Source organism: Cucurbita pepo, chromosome 5 (genome assembly GCF_057944985.1).
Source record: "Cucurbita pepo subsp. pepo isolate OVF chromosome 5, ASM5794498v1, whole genome shotgun sequence".
Lineage (NCBI taxonomy): Eukaryota > Viridiplantae > Streptophyta > Magnoliopsida > Cucurbitales > Cucurbitaceae > Cucurbita > Cucurbita pepo.
In genome coordinates, this window is record NC_141802.1 from 16,420,214 (window position 1) to 16,436,234 (window position 16,021).

At 35.1% G+C, this 16,021-nt stretch overlaps 2 protein-coding genes across 3 annotated transcripts; both read left to right on the forward strand.

Moving 5' to 3' along the window:
• Positions 1-580: 580 nt before the first annotated feature.
• LOC111794388 (THO complex subunit 7A) lies at positions 581-5,676 on the forward strand. The gene is made up of 3 exons (XM_023676359.2): positions 581-738; positions 820-1,437; positions 5,425-5,676. The coding sequence occupies exons 2-3, from the start codon at positions 844-846 to the stop codon at positions 5,554-5,556; spliced, it is 726 nt and encodes a 241-aa protein (XP_023532127.2). The 5' UTR covers positions 581-738; positions 820-843; the 3' UTR covers positions 5,557-5,676.
• A 3,973-nt stretch (positions 5,677-9,649) lies between these two features.
• Positions 9,650-12,246, forward strand: LOC111796126 (transcription factor HHO6). 2 transcript variants are annotated; one of them, XM_023678825.2, is made up of 5 exons: positions 9,650-9,948; positions 10,136-10,344; positions 10,451-10,847; positions 11,454-11,533; positions 11,641-12,246. In XM_023678825.2, exons 1-5 carry the CDS (start codon positions 9,735-9,737, stop codon positions 11,923-11,925), a joined length of 1,185 nt encoding a protein of 394 aa, XP_023534593.2. In that variant the 5' UTR covers positions 9,650-9,734; the 3' UTR covers positions 11,926-12,246. The 2 variants fall into 2 exon arrangements, with proteins under 2 accessions (XP_023534593.2, XP_023534594.2); XM_023678826.2 differs by having other exon boundaries at positions 9,651-9,948; positions 11,457-11,533.
• The last annotated feature ends 3,775 nt before the right edge of the window (positions 12,247-16,021 follow it).

Genomic DNA, 16,021 nt, shown 5'->3' on the forward strand with positions numbered 1-16,021 from the left:
TGACTATTTGGGTGTGAAATTTTTTATGTTTTTGTTTGGGCATGCTGAAACGATAAATCTACTTTTGTTCTTAAGAGGAGAAATGGAGAAAGTGATCAAATAATGAAGAAAATGGATTAAGAAGGTACCGAATAAGTGACTACACCTTCGAGGAACTCTTATATTGACAACAACGTGATAGACAATGGTGGTACACAAAAGTGACGTTACAACGATGGAACTAAAAAAAAAAAAAAAAAAAACGATAAAATCAACTTAAACGAAGGACCAAAACTAAATCAAAATAGAGATCATAAGAGAAGCTCACTAACCAACATCAATCTATAAACGAGGTGACTTAAGAAAACAAGTGACATGAATCATGATAGTGAAAGACGCAAGACCAAAAAGGTGAATCGAATTGACAACTTGATAAAGACAGATGCGTCGAAACACAACCTCACGATGAAGGCTAATGCAACCTATACTTTACATGACAAAACTGAATTGTGTGTTGAGCACGAAGTTTGAGACAGAGTTGATGTGCAAAGTGTTAGCACATAATACGAGTTGTCAAATTTTATGGAGATGCAACCAGTTGTCAAATTTTTCGTATTAGTATTAGGGTTATTCACTCTGACTTGCCAGTAGTGCCATCGTGAGTCTAGGGTTCCAATATTTCCCCTATCGATTTCTCCCTTCACAGTTGAATTTCGCTTTCCATGATCTGCCCAACTGCTACTCCGTTCCACACTCAACGTCGGTTCTCGATTTCAATTTCCCGATAATCATATTTCCATTGAATTTGTAGGTTTTCAATCTTCTTTATTTGTGTTTCAGGATCGGAGTGAAAAGTAGATTGTGATGGCGCTGAGAGGGAGAAAAGTCTCTGCTCGAGGGGAATCAATGGCGGCAAATTATGCTTTTGGACCTCTCGAAGATGATGTTATCATAAAACACAGGCTTCTCACCCGGACAACGACCACCAGGGGGGAACCTCCATTGAAGAAGCTCCAGAAGAAGTTCACTTCCTTTGTTCTTGAGATTGAAAAGGATGGGAATAACTACGATGACTGCGAGAAGCTATCCAGAGCTTTCTTACAAGAGCTGTCCACATTTGAAATTCCTTTGCTGAAGAGTAAAGCAGTTGTCGATGCGAACATTAGGGAAAAAGAGAGCTTCCATGAGTTTAAGGATGAGATAAACAGGCAAATTTTGTTATCTCAGGGTGATATTGAAGATCTTAAGAAGCAGCTTGAAGAAAGCAAAATTGAGAGGAAACACAAGGAGGAGTGTGAGGCAATTAGGAAGCTTATAGCAGCACAGCCACCCAGGTCTGTGACACAAAAGAGTATTATGGAGTTAGAGAAAGAGATTGCGGCACTTGATGCGGAGAACACAGCTAGTTCTAGGATGCTGGAGCTTCGCAAGAAACAATTTGCTCTTCTGTTGCACGTGGTATGTTTCCATCATCAAAGTTATTATAGTTATATTAGGGTCTTTTGATTTGAAGCTTCATTAGTTTAGATTTTGGTTCTCCACCATCACCATTTTTGCACTATTGTGTTGTCTTGAGATTCTTAGGTAGATTGCTGCACGGAAAAGATTAAGATATCTATGGAACCCCCAAACAATGGCTTTAAGGAAGGATGAGAATGCTCCCATTAATTGTGTTTGCTAGTTACATTTGGTGATGGGACAACAGGAAAAATTGATTTGGTTGTAATTTTTAGTGTTCAGTCTCCAACAGCTAGGATTCTTTTACTTGGAAATGTCTGCCACCATAACCTGATAATATTTAAATCTAAAAGCAACCCGAAGTTGAAAATTTTGTTTTAGTAGGATTGGAACAAGCGAGGAACGAGTGACCACGCTATTCAAAGCAATCTGCCCAAAAGTGGGAATGAGAGGGGAAGGAAGAATGGAAAGGGGGGTGGGACGGAGCCTAAGGAACCTTGCCCGGAAGGGGCCCTCCACTAGTTTCATAACTAATTGAAAGAAGTCAAAACGTATAGTAAGTGGACGAATATTCGTCGTATATCTATATTGGACTTGAGCGACAATTTCGATTTTAATAATAAAGTACTTGGTGAAGACCCCTAGTTCTAGAAGACACATGAGTGAGAACGCTAGGTTAACCGATATGTATTAGAGATCACATGATTTAAGAATTTGAAGTCTGGGCTTGTCCAAGCAAATGGATGGTGGGTGACTCACCAACCGACCCAGCAGTGATCGGCATATCCTGAGAGAGGTCTACACAGTATGTTCCCTAGCCCTAGTGGACGGGTCTCATGAGATCGATATTAGAAATTGAATTCAAGTTATGACCTTCGTTATAGCATTTGAAAACCTCTGAACTCTCTTGTCTATGAAGTTTAAATATATGGATTATGTGGGCATAGAACACCCCTCACATGAACTAAGCTTTTGGTTCTAGTTGATGAACTCCCTTTCCAACTCCAAATGATTGACTAGGCTTAGTCATTTAGAGCAGATTACTAAGGAAATGATAGTTTCTTCCTTCTGCTGCGGACCCAAAGACAAAAAGTTGAAATTTTATCCTCCTTCGTTAAGTCACTCAAGTTTGCATTTGATCTAAAATAGATTTCTTGCAAAGAATGACTTCACCCACCTTGTTACCTTCAGCATCATTCAATCATGCATCCAACGATGAAAAATAAGTTTTCATCCTAATGAGTGAGTCACGTATTTCTTTCCTTAGCCTCTTTGCACAGGAGAAAGGCGAATTACCTCTCCTTACCATCCAACATATGAATACAAAGAACAAGGTATCCTTTAAGCTGCAATATTGTCAAGTGTCACGACCTCACTGAGAGAAAGTAGGTTGTGATCCCCACACGCAAGACAGTCAAGGGGTGACCTTCAAGTGGCGCCCATCCGACCACGTGAGGGTCAAGATTGAGAAGTGCCATGATGGACAGACGACATGAGTGTCGAAGACAAGCTTGAAAAGGGTCGGGTAGGGCCCCGGGAGATAACCTCAGAAGTTGGGGTTTCAATATGAGTTTCGACATGCAGTTTTGGAGTTAATTCAGTTTATATGAAAGATGAAAACTCACCAAATTTGGTGTCGATCGGATACTCGACAGGCTATATACGGGGCCGTATGACCACTCACCAAAATGACATCTATTCGAGAAAGGTTGGAAATGCCTCAAAATGTACTATAGGGGGAGGAGTGGTGTCAGCTCTCCACCACCTCTAAGCCCTGTGGCCTAAGCGAGCTACCCCGTGGCACATGTGTGTGTCAAAGTGAGGTCGAGTGTTGCGAGACAAGTGTCTCGGGCATCTTTCTTTGAAATGGGTTTTTTCAAGTATAGTATTGGACGACATGGGTGTGCCAGTATTGCGCTCCAGCCCATGTGTCGGAGGTTGGATTATGCACCCGTTATTCGGAACGGATGCCGTAAATGGTTTAGCATGGACACGGAAGAGTCCAATGCTCGATGAGAACCTAGATGGATGGATGTTGAGATATTTCGATGAGATGATCTGGGTCAGTTCCCAACAGATGTGTCCAAGCAAGTCAAGATGGTCGAGCTGTCCTAAGGTATGGAATGACATCATGATGCATGGGGTCATGTTGTTGGGAGTCGAGATGACGATGAGATGCGACGTTGCTTAAGAGAGATCCTGGCCTAGAGTAGATGCAAGGTCAAGCTGGATGACTTGGCTCAGTGTAGAGGTAAGTCGGCTAGAGTTGCAAACAATTGAACATGCACGCACGAGCGGCGTGTGTGGCCGAACAACCTTGGATTCCTAGTAGGTTATGTTTAGTTGGCGAAACAAACCTCGCCTAAGGTCCAACAAAGCCACAAAGCCGGACAAAAAAATGTGAATGGGGTTCAAGTTCCTCCTTAAGACTTGTCGTGGCTGCACGGTTGAAGTGTTAGGAATCACAGACCTCCACAATGGTATGATATTGTCCACTTTGAGCATAAGCTCTCATGGCTTTGCTTTTGGTTTCCCCAAAAGGCCTCATACCAATGGAAATAGTGTTCCTTATAAACTCATGATTTTCCTCCTAATTAGCCAATCTGGGACTACTTTCCATAATCCTCAACATGAAGAAGTACCATCGTGACACCAAGCACCTCAATATTCCTACTTGCAGTAGAGTGAGCTCATATTTGAAAGGAGGGCAACCATTGGAATTTCCGACCTCTCAAGTGATATGAGAAGGTGATTGGAAGGGGGTCTATCGAGGCGTTTTTTTTTTTTCCATTTCAGAAAAAAAAAAAGAAAAAAAAAAGAGGTGGGTCTATCAAGGCTTCTAACTCTGGGGTTAAAATTTTTCTGTCCACTCCTTTGGAAGCCAACAAAGAAAGTGCTGCCCTCTCCCTCAGATTGGTGCAAGTCAGTTGACCACTAGAGAAAGTTCAATCAAAGAGAGATCATAAATCAGCCTATTTAAGTGGATCGTACTTCTGGTTAGGTAGAAGAGGAACACCTAGAAAATTTCTCTAATGGCCACCAGCTGCATAGCCTGCATCATGATTCTTTTTTTTTTTCACCCTAGCATATGAACAAAGACCAAAGAGAGCTTCCCAGTCGGGCCAAAAACCAAAAAAAAACCTTGTAGTAGGAGGTCCATAAATCCAAAATCTAGAAAGAAATACCACACATGTTTGAACTTCCAACTGAGGATTTTCATGAAGCATTTGTCTACCATAGAGGTCCTGAACCCCTTGAAGTGCATCTATTTGAGTGTTATATCTGCAGCCAATTTCAAATAGATCCAATGGTCATCTGTTCCACTGCTAGCCATTCTAGAATGTATTAATCGCTCCTTCGTAGGGTTAAAACGAACTGTTGCTGCATTTTGACCCAAGGGCTTCACATGATGTAATATTACATGAAGATTTCTGGAACATGCATCCAACAAGGGACTGTCATGAAATTAGAAATTACCAACTAAAAGGAAAATTCACCCTGCTGCTCCTGGATTTGGGAAAAAGAGTTGGTTTTTCAATTATTTGTTTTGGAGGAAAAGAGAAGCATAGTGCTCCGGTGCTTTCCAGGGCAATGTCTGTTTGTGTTTCTAACTTTCTTTTTCAGGAAATGACTTCTATCATGACGTATTTATAGTTTGGATCTTAACATAACGAGGATTCACATTGTTTGTAATAGCCTAAACCCACTGCTAGTTGATATTGTCCATTTCGGAACCCTTTCGGACTATCCCTCAAGGTTTTTTAAAACGCATCTGCTAGGAGAGGTTCTCTTCCCCAACCGATGTGGGATCTCGCAATTTCCCCCTTTTCTTTTTCAATAATTGTGTGTGTGCGTGTACTTTTTCATTAATTATCAGTAGAATTGTTGTCACACAACTGAACATTGTGGCTAAATGATTGTTGTCTGGCTTTGATTGTTCACAAACTTTGTAGCTGATGCTTGAAATGCTCAACTATATCGGTGCAGGTGGATGAGTTGCAAAATACCATAGAGGATGAACAGAAGAGTTTAATGGAGGAAATAAGAATCACAAGTGAGGAGAATAAGATCGGTGTAGACGAGGCTAGTGGAGGCCTGGAAGCCATGGCTGTCGACTGAGACCATTCTGTAAAACTTGTATGCTTAGTTTTTTTTACAGCTCAATATCAAAGCTATTATGTTATCTGGAAATCTTGCTCAAGTTGAGAAATGAAAATGCAAATGGAGTTGGATCTTCAATATATTCTCCTCTTAGGCCAATCAAATCAAGTAGAACCTTGTTCTTTATTCTTAGGCATTATACGTGAAAGACATGCAATTGAGCAGCTTTGCAAGGGGCATGAGTGAAATTTTGGACCTTATGCAGGATTATATGCATTTAGTTGTACTTGTTTTTCAAGTAGGACGATTGCTTGGGTAACCGTCCAATCCCATCGCTAGCAGGTTGTAACGCTCAAGCCCACTGCTAGCACATATTATCTTATTTGGACTTTTTTTTTTGGGCTTCCTCTCGGTTTTTAAAACACATCTACTAGGGAGAGGTTTCCGCATCCTTATAAAGAATGTTTCGTTCTCCTCCCTAACCGATGTGGATCTCACAATCCACCCCCCTTCAAGGCCCAACGTCCTCGCCCACCCCCTTCAGGGCTCAACGTCCTTACTGGCACATCTTCTCGTGTCCACTCCCCCTTTGGGGCTTAGCCTCTTCGTTGGCACATCACTTGATGTCGGGCTCTGATACCATTTTCATTTTGGAATATGCATTTAGTTGTACTCTTTTTCCAAGTAGAAAGCTCATAGCTAGCCGGTTCATTTCTAGCCTGTGGTAAGAACCCCTGTAACGGCCCAACCCAAACTCATTTCTAGTAGGTTGTAACTACAATCCAACCCAAGCTCATTTCTAGTAGGTTGTAACTACCCAAGTTCATTTCTAGCCTGTGGTAAGAACCCAAGCTCATTTCTAGCAAGTTCTAACAACCGAGCTCAACCAGCTCATTTCTAGCCAGTTGTAACAGCCGAAGCTCATCACTAGCAAGTTGTAAAGGTAGATATTGTTCTCATTGGACATTCCGTTTCGGGCTTCCCCTCAAGGTTTTTAAAATGCTTTTAGTAGAGAATGTTTCATTCTCCTCCCTAGCCGATTTGGAATCTCACACATGTATTGTCCGCTTTGACCTGTTACGTATCGTCGTTAGTCTCACGATTTTAAAACGCATTTGTTAGGGAGATGTTTCTACCCCTCATAAGAAACATAGGATCTCATAATCCGCTCTCAATGTGAGCATAGAGATTCTCAACATACATGAAACCCTCTTTCAAATTTTAGATTTAATTTATTTGATTTTATAGAAAAAAAATGTAATTTTTATTACGAAACTAATATAATAATTTATTTAATTTTTGATAGATTGATTAAAGATTATTTTGATAAATAAACTAAGTTTAATTAATTATATAATCCAATTAAGGTACTAAAATATAATAATATAATTTAATTAGTTTAAGAAACGATTGAAAATTTAATTAAATAACTAATTATGATTATTAAAAACCCATACAATAAATTAATTTAAAAACTAAATTTAATTAATTAAAATAATAGAATATAATTAATTAATATTTTCAAGAATATATTTAGCTCTATTAACTTATATTATTCTTATCAATCAAAATTAAGTAAGTATATATTTCAATTCATTAATAATACTAAGAAATCAATTATTATTAATTTAATATAATCAAAGTACTCTAATTTAATACATTATTATCATATAAAATAATTTAACCATTTTAAGAATTATTAATATGTCAAATAAAATAATATATTAAAAAAATAAAGAATGAAAAAAATATTTAGAAAATCTTTACTTTTGCAACGGCATCAAATATCTTATACATTATACATTGATACAAAGAAAGCGAGCGAATAACTTATTCTCATGTCTCATCTTTCAACTCGTATACCGAATAATGAATAATATATCCGTCCTCGATTCTTATCTTTATTCTCATGCGTTTAATCCAAACAGGTAAGGTATTAGAAGGACGGTTTTGTAGGCTTCGTCCTATAAAATTTTGTTTTATTCCATTAACAAATTAACTATAACCACTAGAATAAAGCATTCCTTTCAACTTGAGGATCAAAATAAATTTAATAGAAATTTTAAAAATATAAAATGAGACAAAAATAAATTATATATTAAAAAAAATTAAATTACGAGTTTAATTAATAATTTTAAAATCACGAGTTTAGTTAATAACAAAAAGTATCTGTTTCAACTTCTACTGTTTAATTTTTTTTTTAACAAATTTAAATTTTAGAAAATTAGTTGTTATATTGATATAAAATTAAATTTTCTATTTGAGTGAGACTCTAAAAAAAAAATTTAATTTTCTAAAAAAAATTTAATAGGTTAAAGGCTTATTACACACAAAATTAAAAATTTACAAAGAACATATTAAACGGATCGATAACGTTTTATTTTATTTGGGATATTTTTATAGATTAAAAATGAAACATAAAATTAAAAAAATAAATAAATTTATAATTTAATAGATAAATAATTATTTTGAGAAAATGAGGACAAAATATATATTAATAGTGTTGGATTGGAATTATAACAAATTATTAATAATGGGAGGGGGTGGGACAAGAAATTGGAATCAAAGACTAAAAAAACATTGTTTTTTTGTTTTTTTTTTATTTAAATTAAAAAAAAAAGAATCTTTTATAAATAGAAATTTCAGTACAATTGGGACCCACGTACTAAAGATTCCTTATCTCTAAAGTCTAAACCAATTACTGACATTGACCCAACTGCTATTTCAGTTTTTGGAATTTGTCATACAATTTTTTACTTTTTACTTTTTACCACGCCACATATATATATATATATATATATATATATATATATATATATATTTTTTTTTTTTTTCTATAATTAAAGTTTTTTTAAATATTTTTTTCAACGTTGAAATGTCGAAACAAAAACGTGTAATCATGCCTCTTACCTTTATAAAAAATTATAGTTATCAAAATTTTCGAGTTCTTCAATTTGTTGTTCATTGTTGAGATTTTTGCATGGTAAATATCAATTTCATGTATTTCTGCATTATTTCGAGTAAAATGAGTATAATTTTCTCTCCACGAGATACACCAAGGATTCCATTTTCTTAATTCACCATCTTTTTCAATTTTGTTGCTCGATTGATCAAAATTTTGTGGTTTAGGTCAAACCATTAAACACTTTGTTACTGGCTTTTTAAAATACTATTTCAAAGTGATATTTTTTCTCGAATTTGAGCATTCGTGTTGGTCCCGACCATGTTTCTAATTTTCAATGCAAAATAATAATACTAATAATAATAAATTAAATGAACTTCAATTTTAACGGTTGATTATACTAAGATTGTGAAGGTACTCGGTTTGATAGCCATGCAAATTGACCTATCGTCTCCTCTATCTACAGCAAGTTTCAACTCCAAATAGTTATTTTCATTTAAAATATTATAAGTCGAAAAAAATCATTAAGATCTTATCCTCACAAAATAAATAAAAAAAATTTATTTTTCCAACCTAATAGACATTTCTAATACATGTAGATATATATTTTAAAATTAGACTATATTATAATATTGAAATTTATTTTTTTAAAAAATATATTATATTTTTTCGAGATAGAAATTATGAAATTTTGTTTCAAACATATTATAAAAATGGAGAAATCATCGTTAATGTAAAAATAATTAGAGAATTTAAGAGATAACGAAGATTTATGAGTGACGACATAGCTTAAATTAAAAAAAAAATTAATTTTTACTTAAATAAATGATTGCACATTAAATTTTTAGAAAATAAAATAAAATATTTTAAAAGTCCAATTATAAAAAATTTTAACAAAATAAAATTTTTTAATAGGAATATTATGGAATAAAATTAAACTTTTAAAATAAAATAAAATTTAAAATTCCACCAAAAAAAAATTATAGTTTTTAAAATAAAATAAATTATTTGTTTTAGTTAAAAGGACGAGTTAACTCGTTTGTGAGAATCAAATACGCGAGGACACGAACATGAGTTTGATAACTCAGTCAAAACTCGGCGATGTAATGGAGCACTCGCCGATCAGAATCTCCGCATATCACACCATTTTTATTCTTTTTGAAATTCCCTATTTCTGTTCCTCTCTCTCTCTCTATATATATATATATTTATATTTACATGTTGAAATTTATTTTTCATTTATCTTCCGATTTTTAATCCAAAAAATCGAAACCAGGAGAAGCGGAGATCAATAATGGGTTCGCTCTCTCCTGAACTCAGTTTGGATTTTCGATCCACTTTTGTGCCGAAATCGATCTCCGATTTCTTCAAACAGGTCTCGATGATCGATAATGTGTCCGATAGGGTCATCAAACTTAACGATTTCGTCAAAAGGTTGGAGGATGAAATGAGGAAGATCGATGCCTTCAAGCGGGAGCTTCCGCTCTGTATGATTCTGTTGAAAGATGGTGAGTTCTTCTTCTCTAATTACAGCTTTTGATTCGATGTCCTATTGTTTGTTTCTGAGATTTGGATTTTGGGGAATCTCTTTGAATATCATTCAAATTGAAACGTTTCGAGTGATTTTTGGGGTTTTTTTTTTTTTTGTTGTTTACCCTAATTTGCACTCATGGATTGTTCATATTTGTTCTTCAGCCATTTTAGCTGTGAAAGAAGAGGAGTCAATGCAATGTTCCGTTTCTAGAACTCAACCGGTTTTGGAAGAGTTCAAATCTCTGAAAAAAGAATTTAATGAACAAGATTTTAGAAATGGAAAAAATTATAGAGATCAGAAGAATTGGATGAGGTCGGTTCAGCTTTGGAACTCGGATGATAGTAAACGAGATTCCAAATTCGAAACTAAGGTATAAGAATTTTTCGAAGAATAAGAACAGAGGAATTTGTGCATTTTGTGTTCTTTATAATTAGATGATAATTAGATGATAATTAGATTGGAATTTGCTGTCACAGATAAACGAGAAAGGAGGCCCTGTAGTGACTCAAGTTTCATTGCAGTTCTGTAGAAATAAGAATAGTGAGAGGAGCCAAGTGCCATTGAAGGCATATTCTGTGTTCCCTTCAGCCATGGCTGTGAGGAAGGAGGATAAGGAGGAATTTCCAATTCATGGGCTTTCTCTTTGCACTCCGGGAATTAAGAATCCGATAGAGGAATCAGCTTCTAGTGGTTCGAGATCAAGCGGGACTAGAGCTGTTTCTTCTTCGGCTATGACTGCTCCGGTGAGTTTACAAACCGGAACGCAGCAGCAGCAGCAGCAGCAGCAGCTGTCTCGTAAGCAAAGGAGATGCTGGTCACCAGAGTTGCATCGACGTTTTGTTAGCGCCTTGCAGCAACTTGGAGGCTCACAGGGTAAGAATTGAAGCTCAATGTTAAATATAAGATTACATATCTGTTAACTGATGAGGTTCCTGTGAGATCCCACGTCGGTCGGTTGGAGAGGGGAACAAAACATTCTTTATAAATGTATGAAAACCTCTCCCTAGCAGACAAGTTTTAAAAACCTTGAGGGGAAGCTCGAAAGGAAAAGCTCAAAGAGGGCAATATCTGCTAGCGATGAGCTTGGGCTGTTACAAATGGTATTAGAGCTAGATACTGGCCCTTGTGCCAACAAGGAGGTTGAGTCCCGAAGAGGGGTGACACGAGGCGGTGTGCTAGCAAGGACGTGGGGTCCTGAAGGGGAGTAGATTGTGAGATTCTAACCGAGAAGAAGAACAAAACATTTTTTATAAGGGTGTGGAAACCTCTTCCTAGCAGATGCGTTCGCCGGAAAGGGAAAGCTCAAAGAGGACAATATCTACTAGCGGTGGGCTTGGGTCATTAGATTCCTTGTGTCTAAATGATTGTTGGCTTGAAATCATGTAAAACTAGACTTTTTTCATCATGGTTAAGCTCAAGAGCTATGAACTTGATTGTTAATATCAATTTTCTGATTCAAACTTTAATTATTTGTTTTAGCAGTGGCCACACCGAAGCAGATTAGAGAGCTTATGCAGGTGGATGGCCTCACCAACGATGAAGTGAAGAGTCATCTGCAGGCAAGCTCCAAAGCTTACTTACTTACTTTTGATATCTGTTTAGCATTTTAATGTTTCGATGGCTCGTTTACAACGATGAAGTTAATGATGTTTTTCGCTTGATCCAGAAATTCCGACTTCACACGAGAAGACTTCCAGCATCTACAGTTACCCCTACGAACCAATCCATTGTCGTTCTTGGGGGATTGTTGGTGGCCGAAGATCAGTTCGGCGAGTCATCGAAAGCTTGCAGTTCTCAATCTGGGTCACCCCAAGGTCCCCTTCAGTTAGGCAGGACTGGCGGGACGTCGACCACAGGGGGAGACAGCACGGAGGACGACGACAACGACGTAAAATCAGAGAGCTACAGCTGGAAGAGCCGAAGTAAAAGAACAGGAAAGGAAGATGCATAAGAAGTTAGAAAAAAAAGTATTTAAGGTACATAAAAGAAAGGTAAAGGGTGTTGAGAGAGAGAGATAGAGAGCAAGAGGGTATGAAATTTTGCAGGATTAGAGAGTCCCTTCCCCTTTAGTAGAAAGACTACTAATGTCTACCACTGTTAAAATGGTACAAATTGTTTGTAGAAACCTATGTTTATGTGAACATATCAAGTTCATCTTCGATAAAAAAAAAAAATAAATAAAAAAAAAAACATAATTTCTTCACGTGATTATGTTTTTTTTAAAACTAGAATCGAACCATCGATCTTTTAAATGATAATTAATGTCTTATCATCCTTCAGTGTTTTGTTTTTTTTTTTACTTTTTAATTATAAATTAATTGTGAAAAAACATAAATGCAACACAAGGGTATAAAAGGAAATTTCAAAAACAAAATTGAGTAAATAGTTATTTAGATTTTTTTTTTTTTTTTTTTTGTTTAAAATATATTAAGAAATGTAACCCATATCCACTGCTAGCAGATATTTGGCTTCCTCTCAAGGCTTTAAAACATGTCTGCTAGGGGAAGGTTTCCACACCAGATATTTTCTCGGGCTTTCTTCAAGGCTTTAAAACATGTCTACTAGGGGGAAGGTGTATTCTCTCGGGCTTCCCCTTAAAACATGTCTGCCAGGGAAGGTTTCCACAGCAGATATTCTCTCGTGCTTCCCCTCAAGGCTTTAAAACGTGTTTGCTAGGGGAAGGTTTTCACACCCTATATTCTCTCGGGCTTCACCCTCAAGGCTTTAAAACGTGTCTGCGGAAGGTTTCCACACCCTTGTAAAAGGTGGTTTGTTTTCTTTCCAACCAATGTGGGTCACGGAAATCTTTCAACTTTAAAGTTATTTTTATAAAGTTTTTATCTTATATTCTTTTTTTTTTTTTTTTTTTTTTTATAATAATCTCATTTTTTTTATTATCTTTTTTTAGGGTGAAAATATACTAATAACTTTATTTTTTTCTTAAAAAATAAATTTCAACTTAAAATATTTTTTTTAAAAAAAATATTCTTACAAATCATATTATTCTATAAATACAATTTATAACAAAATAATAATAATAATAATAATAATAATAAATTTCCAAAATATACTTTGAAATATAATGTTGAAAATAATTCGAGTCTAATTATTATATTATTTCCAAACTTAACCTCGGATTCTTGAGAGATGATTTGCATAAAAAATGGTATAAAAACTATATATTAAAAAGAAAATAAAAGAAATCCTAAAGATGAGTTGTTGTGAATATAAGAAGATAGCTAAATTTGTATGAAATTATTTGGGATTGTGTTGAAATTAGTTGTCAGATTCTATGCATTTGCAAATGAATGGATCTAAATGGTTGGCTCTGCAAAATGACAAAACGAAAGATCCTCACTTATCTTACTCAACAATATTTTTTATTTTCTATATTTTAAATAAAATACTTATTATTATTATTATTATTCTTCAACTTCAAACTCATTACTTTTGTTCTAAAATGACAAAAAAGTCCTTCTGATAATAGAGAGAATTTGATAGGCTCTTTAATGAGAAAGGGCCCACATGGAATTTTCTTTTTAATAAAATGTTTTGTTTACATTTTTGAAATAAAAAACAAAATAATAATAATAATAATAATAATAATAATAATAATAATAATTGTGGTTGTGTTATGAAATTTGTGTGTCCTTGTGACATGGAAATGTGGGTAAGTGTGTGTAGTTTGGTGCTCACATGGAGAACAAATTCCAATTTGAGATTCCTATGTTCATACATAATCATATCTCTTATATCTCTTCAATTGGTCGGATGTTATTTGGATACATATGAGGATCGAATATTCCTTTGCATCTTAAAATTTAAGGTTTTTTTGTTTTTTCTTCCTGAATATAAAAAATGTAAAAATGTTAATTTATCGATTCTTTCCTATAAAATTCTAACTTTTAGGAATTTTATTTTCGAGAGGATGTCGATTTAAAAAATAGTAAAACTTTAGAAAAACTATCCGCCCTAAAAAGGGTATTTTGGTCATTTTAAAACATATTTAGAAAAACTATCAACCCTAAAAAGGGTATTTTGGTCATTTTCACCCAAAGTTGTTTAATTAGGGGGTTAAGGTAGAGGAAAGAAATAAGGAAGATAGACAAAGGAAAGTTGGAAAAGAGGGTATCCATCAATTTTTCTCTAATTCGGTAAACTGTGAGGATATTCAATCTCGACATTTGAGTCGTTCAAAATTGTAAGAGCCCAATATGACTAAGACGCTCATGCAAGGACAAATAATGTAAGTAAGAGATTTCAATGACCCCGTAAAATTTGGATCTTATAGGGATCCAATGCCTTTAGATAAGGTATGGAAAGGAAACAACCGGTCAAAGGAACAAAAAGATAATTTTTGAGGCTTATCGGACCTCTTACTTCGAGATTCAGCTTTCTACACAGAAATTGTGAAAAATCCTTTCAAGAATAACCTATCAAAATTTTGGAATCTAATTTCAAAGAAAATCTCGTAGTTCGGAAGGAAATCCAAAACTAAAAACTCGAAATTCTTACATCTCGATCTTCCTCATTTCTTTATGAATTTGAACAACCCAAATGTTCAGCTTGAATGTCCCGAGTAAGTTTTGTGAAGGAAGTGTGAATGAAATCAGTCTCTAAATTGTCGAATCAACTAGAATACCTTTTCTTTCCCGTGCCTCAAAAAAATTTAAGTTCAATCGTTGACCATAAACTTTTCAAGTTGATTGTTGAATTTGGCTAAACCAATTTGAACCCAATAGAACTAATCCAACCGTGACGTAAACTTGAACTCGTGACTCGAATAGGCTTGAATCATCATACTAAATGGACTTGAATCAAGTCATCTCATTATGTTTCTTTTCTTCTTTAGCGACAAAAAAATCAATTGAACCCATTAAAGCCCATCATGAACTTAATAAAAAATCAAAAGATTGTAGCGTTGTTGTGTACAACAAAGTCTGAGGCAAGAATCCATGATGATCGGTGAGAGGAGCTCTAGATTGTCGACCTGTCGAGTAGATCTTATGAGGATGCGCTGAGAAGTTGCATCTATGATGACTATTGTCGCTAGGGCCAAATCCTCAACGCATGAACCTGACAAAGAGTTGATGTCGAAGTCGCAATTGAGACCCGGATTGATGATCTAAATAACTCGAATAAAGTTCACAATCCAACCCTTTATTTTCGAAGTTCTCGTGTTGTTTTTTTTTAATCCAACCCAAATAAAGAAAATGTAAACCAACCCAATCAAGTTAGGTTAGGTAGTCCGAATTGATCGAATTATCGACTTATATAAATACCCTCTAAAAGGCCCAAACCTTAGTGGCTTATAAAAATGAAATAATTGGGCCTAATAAATTAATTGGGCCTAATAAATTAATTGGGCTTTGGATAGTCCATACTCATCAAAATTTCCATTTTCACTTTACGAGTTTATTATGATCTTTGTTCCATCTCCTTCGTTATTCAAATATATGTACTATAATAATTATAATATTTTATTATAACAAAATTAAAATTAAATATTTAACTAGCAAAATATAAAATATAAATTTTGAGCTCTGTGCCGTTCACCACTACATAAGCCGTCGAGGAAGAAAACTCTTTAAGGTCCACCACTACATAAGCCGCTGAGGAAGAAAACTCTTTGAGCTCCCCTTCATTCGTTGCTAAGCCAAGGTTCTAGGTGTCCGAGTCAGCCAACGCTTTTTCGAAGAATTCTGCATCTATGGACATACGGCTTGGCAAGCCTTCCCTTTCCGCCAGAGCTTCATGGGCGTTGTCCCGTTCCAGTCCTAACTAAATCATAAAACAAGTTAAGCGTTCTATCTATCATCTCAGTTCATCCCATTCGTTCGCTCTGAGAGTTAGATTGCCTTTTTATAATTATCCCCAAATATTTTTTAAACGGGTTAAATTGATTTGATTTAGTTATGGGGTTATAGATCATATGTTTTTGTTAATCAAATCTTCTATGAAGAATATTTAAATTTTGTAATTCAAACCGTGAAAAAAAAAAAAATAATAATAATAATAATTGTAGGCCACGTTTTAGGGAGACCGTA